The 8,047-nt window shown below is 38.1% G+C and overlaps 1 protein-coding gene across 1 annotated transcript in view; it reads right to left on the minus strand.

The window, feature by feature from the left end:
• LOC142063820 (gamma-aminobutyric acid receptor subunit pi-like) overlaps nucleotides 1-2,397 on the minus strand; it is a 41,919-nt gene extending 39,522 nt beyond the window's left edge. The window contains exon 1 of the mRNA XM_075108066.1: nucleotides 2,315-2,397. Within this exon, the coding sequence (XP_074964167.1) occupies nucleotides 2,315-2,370 (56 nt within the window). The 5' untranslated portion in view covers nucleotides 2,371-2,397. The remainder of the gene's footprint in view (nucleotides 1-2,314) is intronic.
• Nucleotides 2,398-8,047: the final 5,650 nt, after the last annotated feature.

Below are 8,047 nucleotides of genomic sequence, written 5' to 3' on the forward strand. Positions count from 1 at the left end.
TTCTCTGCTTCAAAACAGCCACTACTGTTATAGGTTTTTAGTTAATGGGTGAAGTTGAAACAGTAGCATTATGTTACTACTTACCAGATACAGGAACAAACACTTAAATAATGTTAAGTGCTCTTAAATTCAGGGGTGGGAGGGGGGAGAAAAACAACCCACAGAATTTTTGGGATCTCTTCCTATAAACCCAGGCTGGCATTCTTTAATTTGCAAATACCCTTCCTGATATAAATGGGAGCCTTTCTTGGAAGCGAATAGCATATATTTACTTAAGATGGTTCCTGATAATTTTTTGAAGTGTAAGTTCTATAGATTACTCTGATAAATTTGGCTCAGTTTTTTCCTTTTCTAATTTTTAATAAAAGACGTTTCTGGGAAAGTGACTATCCAGGCAACCTGCTGGATAGAAATTTTAGTCTGCACGTTCGTAGAGGTGTGGTTGTAATGTAATTTAACACCAAGTACTAAAAGTGAAGAAATGTCATTGGGAAGGGGGAACTAGGAAGGAGGAGTCTGATGGTGCCACACCAAGCTATTAGCACATGCGTTGTGACAGGTCATGTCCTCTGTGTATGATGGGGAAGACAAGGCTCTGGCTGCCTCTGAACTTTTAAAAAACACCAACACCATTATTGATTGCCAAGTACTCAGCAGAGGAAACTCTCATTACACATTAGCCAGAGCTTATACAAGTGGGATATCTAAGGGGCCACTTGGGGATTAATCCTGGCCCTTGCTTCAGTGCACCTCAGGCTCTTGGATATTGCAGAGAAATATTTTTCTGTTTCAGAGCTAAGCAGGATAGTTTTTGTTTTAAATGGCACTTTCGCCAAACCTTCCTGATTTGTGCACTGGGAAAGGCATTTGTGTCCCTAAGCATCATCTTTGCTGTGAGCTGGCCGAGGGGCAGAGCTGCTTCTCAGCCTGTGTTTGGATCTAGGTACAACATGACCGGGTCAGCTCAATGCTGTGCACTCGTGTCCAAGGTAAACAAGTGCTGTGCATGCACATAACTCCCATGGGCGCTGTACAGGAATTAATTGTCTGTGCTTCTGGGCACTCTTAGCCATGTGAAGCTGTAAGAGAGGATTCACAAAGTCTGCCTGATAATAATGAAGGCCATTATACACCACAGGCTGAACTTCTCAGGGAATTTTACTTCCTTGTTACTTAAATGCTTCTGAAATTTTGTGGGTCTCTTAGGAGTGTTTTATTACTGCAAAGCCATGAATCATCCCGTGACTAGAATGTGGCAAGTCATAGCTGACGAGGAAGGAAGGTGGAACTAGAGCAAGTGTATGTTCTGGGCAAAGATCTCTTTATAGCACTGGAGAATGTAGGGCAGATGGATGTGTTTAAACTCCCTTTCAAGGGACTGTTCCATCTGTCCTCAGAACCAGCCTGAGGCTTTATCTAGATATTAGTTTGCACACCCACTTGAACTAAAGCTCAGGCAGAATCTTATCTTGAGGAATTTTCTGGGAGACCAAATAGGTTAGGCAATTCTACACAGAGAATTGGCTAACAGACTTTAAATACTTCAGTTAAAGGTGGTAGTGATAGTGTTTAACATGTCCATGTTTGCATTTTCTTACTAAATTACTTAAAAATATAGTCCCTCTATAAAAACGAGGAAAAAAATATTCTTAAGTGCTCCATTTCTATCTTAAGTATTTTTGTCATGGCAACTGCACTGGTAGCAGGGTTACTTGTACAGAGAGGGGATCAGTTTCACCTTCCCGCTTAACACAAATCAGCTTTCCTAAGGACTTCATCATTTGATCAATAGAGAACAAGAAGGCAATGTCTTAACCAGGTAATGCTTCTTAAGACATTCTCATTTAGTAACAAATGCACAAAGATGATTTTACTACCTCAACCTTACAGTGCACCTAGGTGAACTCTGTGCTTCTGTCCTTGGGCAAGGTGCTATGCTCCAGGCAGGGACCATGTGCCTTTCTAAATTTGCTAAGCATCTGATAGATATTCACACTCTCTATGCAGTGATCCTTCGTTTGAAGGATCATTTGCTTAAGTTAAATTTCTTTCTTCCCCCGTCAGTCTTCTCAGTGAAAAAAAAATCCATAACACAACCAAGGCAGCTGAGATGATTCATGAAGGAGTTCAGTTCTGTATTTCTGTTATTAATATCCAGGCTCTTTAATCTTGTAAGAGGCAAGATTCAACTGTCAAGTAGATTCTGGCTTTGTTACCTGGTCAGATATATTTCTAATTAAAAGAAAATTGATTATAAACCTACTGGTATTACTATACATTAAAGAAATCATAATTTTTAGCAAATATTTCTTACCTACACAGCATCAGTAGAAAAAGGGCTCTGAGACTGCAGCATCTAAGATTGTACATTCTCGGGTGTGGTTTCAAAAGTTCTTGTAGCTCCTTAAAAAAAGAGTGGAGGTGATGTTTGGCAACACATTTACATTTCAAGTACACAAATTTCACAAGGTTATTAACACTAAAGATATTGTACCTTGAATAGCTGCCTCGATAAATGTAGTATTAAATACCTAAAGCAATAAAAAACTCAACTTCAAAAAAGACCATTATCAATAATATAAATTATCAAAAGAATTTCAGTATACTACAGTTCTTTCATTTTTACATCTGTCCTTTAAATAACAGGAAAATTGTTTTGAAAAATAATGCAATCATGTGCAGGAGAGTCATAAACACTGGGTTTTGTCTCTGCTATTCATGCCTGTAAATGAGTACTCCTCTGGCATATCAGTGCATTCCTCTGGAAAATACATAACCCTGTCTTAGAACAGAGCTGTTTTAGAGCAACATCTCTGGTACATGGGTTGTAACAATACCTATGATGCATATCTTTGGTAAGCTTTTTGTTAATGAGGAAAATTGAAATGATATGTTTCTACCTCTAGCTCCTAAAAAAGAGCCTTTGACTGTATATAATCATGTATAACCATCCATATTCATCAATGTTTGGCTGAGGCAAGATGTTTTCTTCTGAATGGGATTTCTTTGCTTTTGTCAGTATGAGTCACATCCATAACAGTTATTTTAAGTAATCTGGCAGCTCTGTAATCCACGTCTGGATGAAAAGAGTATCAATCAATAGTTTAATGTAGTCATGCAACAGTTCTGAAATCCATGGGCTGTGCAAACTCTCACTATATTTCATCGAAGCAACAAAATGTTATTTGTAAGACTTGCTTCAAAAATTCAAAGAAAACCCAATGTGACAGGAACATTACCTACACAGAATCTGCAAGACAACTCTTAAATGTTAATAAATACAAATATCTGTAAGTTTTAGGAAGAGACGATCAATACTGGTTTCAACGTCCTGATTCCAGAAGGAATTTTACAGGAGTATATTGCACTTTGATTTTACAATAAATTCCTAACAGTAAAGAATTTGAAGCTTCACAACTTGAAGCTTTGTCTCACCACCTGTTAGTGATGAATGCAAAATGCTAGCATACTTTTAGCCCAAAATTTTTCTCTCAGCCTATAGTTCTAGTAAAAACACTAGTGGTGTTAATTAAATTAATGCAGCGTGAATGGTGTCTGACTTGTATGTAACAGTGGTGAAGTGACAAAATAAATTGTTAATGTCTCCAAAGAAAAATGAAAGCTATTTCAATGGCTCTTTAAACAAGAAAAAATTCTCAGCATCTTGGATACTTTAAGCGTACACCAGCCTGGTAAATATTAATGTCAAAATAAATCATACACTCCTACTGACTTCCACAGAAAATCATGCATGAGACATTAAGAGAGCCTGTAATGGGAGGATATAGCACAAATGAGCAGATGGTGTTGTCAGAACATTGCTCTCTAAATGCTGATTCTGTAACATTCCTGGTGAATATTGTGGGATCTCTTCGCATATCTCATTTTGGGTTTGGATGGATGCTTTCCACATTCACTGCCTTTATCTACAGGAAAATATGCTAAAAATAAGTATTATCTTTCTGGTTTCCCAGAAAACCTCTTACTGACTTTATAAGTACTTCATAAAGCTTCTCTTATATTTAGCTTTTCAATTGCTACTATAAGCTCCTAATGTATCTGAAGATCCCTTATAAACAGATTAAGGAAACCTATGGACTTTTCTGTATTTGGTTTTAGCTTTTACATTACTGAAAATCAAAGTGAATGGGTTGATTACTAATCTCTTTCTAAAGCAGCTGGTTTACCTTCAGATCTTAACCAACATCCAATTTAGCAGTTCTGTGGGGTGGAGAACTTTCTCTTTAACCCATGAAATACATTCTATGGTATGTGGATTAATTTTTGTGTGCTCGGGAGGAGAGAGCATGGAAATAAGAGGAAGGAGAGGATCTCTTATTCCTACATAAGCAATACTAATGAAGAGACCTAATTGCCATGTGAGCTGGCGGCCCATCGCCGCAAAGGGATGCTGCATGCCAGCCAACAAATAGAACTGGGTAGCTATTGAAGTATTAAGTAGTTTCACAGATAATACTTAAGCTGGATATATAAATCATGGCTGCATGTGCATACACGCGTGCATGCACAGGTCTTCTCTGCTGTCTTTTTTTATATGGCTTACTGAGCTGGCTTGTGCCATTGAGAAACCTGCCTCTTGGCACGTTTGCACATCTGGACCTTTTCTGTCATGCATTTCTTCATTCAATGCTATACACTCACAGCAGGGTTCCTTCCTGCATATGTAGACCTTATTAACTACTGGTATTTAAAACTAGTTCAGCAGGACCCATAACATTTCCCTCTTTCCCATAGTCTAGAAAAATACACATAACCTGGTCTCTGCATGGAGTATCAAGCCATTTGGTTTTACCAGACAGGCTACATGCTGTCCAGATTATTGCGCATATATTGACACATATTCTTGTTCTAAATATACCATTAAGTAATTGAGGTGAAGGCAACAAGTGTCTGCCCCAGCTTTCCATATGATGAGACAACACTTTCTACTTTGAATCAGATCAGATTAGGACTGTAAAATAGTATCTAATGTTTTGACACTTCTCCTGGGAATTCAGTATCTATTATCTTCAGCATGAGAGGAAAAGTGAATTATGCAAGTTTCACAGACCTCAGACTAAAATGGGATGAGGCAGGGGTAGTAGCAGTATCTTAAAATGGTACTGGAAGTCAATTTTGTGTGAATGGATCAAAGGATGAAATTCCTGTTATACTGAAGTATCTTATCCACAAATGGACACATGGAAAAGACTAAAAATTATTAAAGACATTTTGTCATATGGTAGTGGCCATATGCCTGAATTCCCATGGCTGTTGTTGCAGGTATCTAAAACTGCATGTAGAATTATCTTAAAATAAAAAGTCAAAAATAAAAATGGTTTTATAGATGGTATAAGCTGAATTAACGTTGCAGTTGCATTTGACTTCTGATTCCAAACTGTGGAATGACAGCGCCTTTAAGTGCTTGACTGAAAAGCAGCTAGGAAGTCAGGCAGAGTGACAAAGAAGTGTAACTACCCTGCCTGCTCTGCGTTGTCCTACTTGTGTTGTCCACAACTGCAGCATAGCCGATGAGTCTGTCTAGTCTTTGCTCCGTCCTCTGGTGGTTAGATCAGTAAGAACCAATTGGAGGGAAAACGATGGAAAGCTGAAAATACTAAAGACTCGGTAGGAGAAAGGGAGTGGGTGTACGGAAGGCAGTCACAAGATAAGATTCAGAAGATAAAGAGAGATAAAGAAAAACTCCTGCAGGATATGGCCCCAGAATGCCACTGTCACTTCCAGATTCTTTATTCATTCTTCACTCCTGCCCTTGCTTTTAGCAAATAGACACCTGACACTGTGTTGCTGTCTTCATTGGCTTCGCCAGTTCTTTCTTTCTCTTCTTATTTCCAAGGTGCATAGGAAATAATTTGTCTCCCTTCAGCTGTCCACAGCAAAATGTGAAAACAAAGGGGCAATGACTACCTTTGCGCATCACTCAGAAAAGCCAGCTGCACACAACTGATTGACAGTAGCCACTGACAGATAGCATTTTGTGGAATGAAGTGATGTGTATCTGTCTTTGTATTAATCTGGACACCTGTCTATAATAGCCCTAGGTTTATGATAGTTTTTAGTGCCTTCCTAAAATACATAGATCATTAAAACATAGGAGATACAAATTTTCACACATGAAGATTATTTTTCATGTTAAGGTTGATAATACTGCAGCAAGTATGGTCGGAGTGAAAAGTAGCAAGATAATTTTTTATAGGGCAAATTAGAAGGAAAAAACCCAAACCTATCAGCAGCAAAACTCTGTAACTGGGGAAATGCCTGATGAAAGCAGATCAATGCACGTGTCTGCATCCTATTATAAGGGGCATCATCTTACTTGGCTGACAAGCTGCCTCTTGGCGTACCAGCTAGCTCGTTTCTAAACCCTAGGCATATCTGATCTTGCCTAGCATGGACATAAACCATGCAAAGTCTCCTTGGGCAAGTAAACCAAGCTAGATTTACTTGGTCCCTGGAAAGTAGCTGTCTTGTCATGTTTTCTTTGCAGAGCCAGGCATAGAAGTGGCCATCTGTGGTGACAGTGCTATGTTAGCAATTGGACAGATGTTAAGTTTCTATGATATACCTAGCAATAGCTCAAAGTGAAATACTGGGTTCTAGTTATGCTCTGTTCTCAGCAATACAGTTGTCACATGTGCCAGGTAATACAAATAATAGCTGAAAATGTCACTTTCTCACTGAAACATGCAGGAAGCAGGGAATATGTTGCAGGGCAACATATTTCTCAAGTTTTGTGCTCTGAGATGTTTTTGTCAAAGATATTGTTCAACAGCAGAAGGCCATTGTTAAAATAAGTAGAAGGAATTTAAGATTCCCCAGAAAAGAAAATCCATTCCTCTGGTGTAGCAAAATGAGCTGTAAGAGAAACTTCACAATTAAACATTGCTTACATACGTATAGGGCATTTTATGAGAGTCTTAAAAATGAACCTGCTTGTCATACAGATTTATTCAGGATCATTTAAAAAAAAAAAACAAATTAACATGACAAGATTACAGACTGTATCAGCAACAACTCAGTGACGTATTTGAATACCCCAAATAACATACAAGTTAATGGGTAAAATCACTGTCCTCAGAATACAGTGGAAGATCATAAGCTACGTCAAAGAAATCCCTTGTTGCAGCAATTCTAAATTTTTTTTAGTAGCAGTACTTTTAACCACAAAAGGAGTAAGGACTAGCAGTATGCTGCTGACATGTAGAGTACTAAGTTATTGAAATGTCTCCAATTGTTAGAGACATTTGCTGTTCTGGGTTGAGGTCTGTATTTCTCATCAAGTCCTCTGCATTATTTTCATCAACATCAAAGCCTTAAAGTAACTTACATAACCTATAATAGGATTATTTTGTGTTTATCTGTTGTTTTCACTCTCTGTATTTTAAATAGATTAGTACGTATCTTGGCTTAGCTGGGAAATAAGTTAACTGGGCAGAGATGTTGTTAATATTATACAGGTCTTCTGGAAAATGAATTTCAGATCTGTAACAACTGGGTGTTTCAGGTGGCAATACAATTCTAGGAGTTCCTGCAAGGAACAAGTGTCAGATGTCCTACTTCCAACCAGCATAACGCTGGACTGAAATGTTTCAACAATGTACAGAAATTGATGTGAATAAACATTCACAGAGTAGGTTTTCATAAATGAATGTGTTCATGGACTGCTTAAATATAGCACTGCTTGTATCTATTACAAAAAAAACCACTATAGAAAGTGTGCCACACAGGCTATTTTCTGGTAAAAAAGGCAATGGATTAAATAAATTCTCTCTACCTAGTTCCTGAATATGTTTTTAGGTAGCTGACGCTCAAAAGTCCAGTGGATCAGTAGTACTGGAGTCATGGTTGATGATTACTGCCATTTGTAATTATCCAAAATAATCAGAATTGGGGGGGGGGGGGGGGGTGTTAATGGTTGTTTATATGTGTATATAGACTTAAATCTTTTGCTCTTTATATCTCAGTTCTGTCACCTGTGCAGCTGGAACTCTGTATACATCTGCAAGTGTTTGAGTCCTCTTATACC

Source organism: Phalacrocorax aristotelis, chromosome 12 (assembly GCF_949628215.1).
Source record: "Phalacrocorax aristotelis chromosome 12, bGulAri2.1, whole genome shotgun sequence".
Taxonomy (NCBI): domain Eukaryota; kingdom Metazoa; phylum Chordata; class Aves; order Suliformes; family Phalacrocoracidae; genus Phalacrocorax; species Phalacrocorax aristotelis.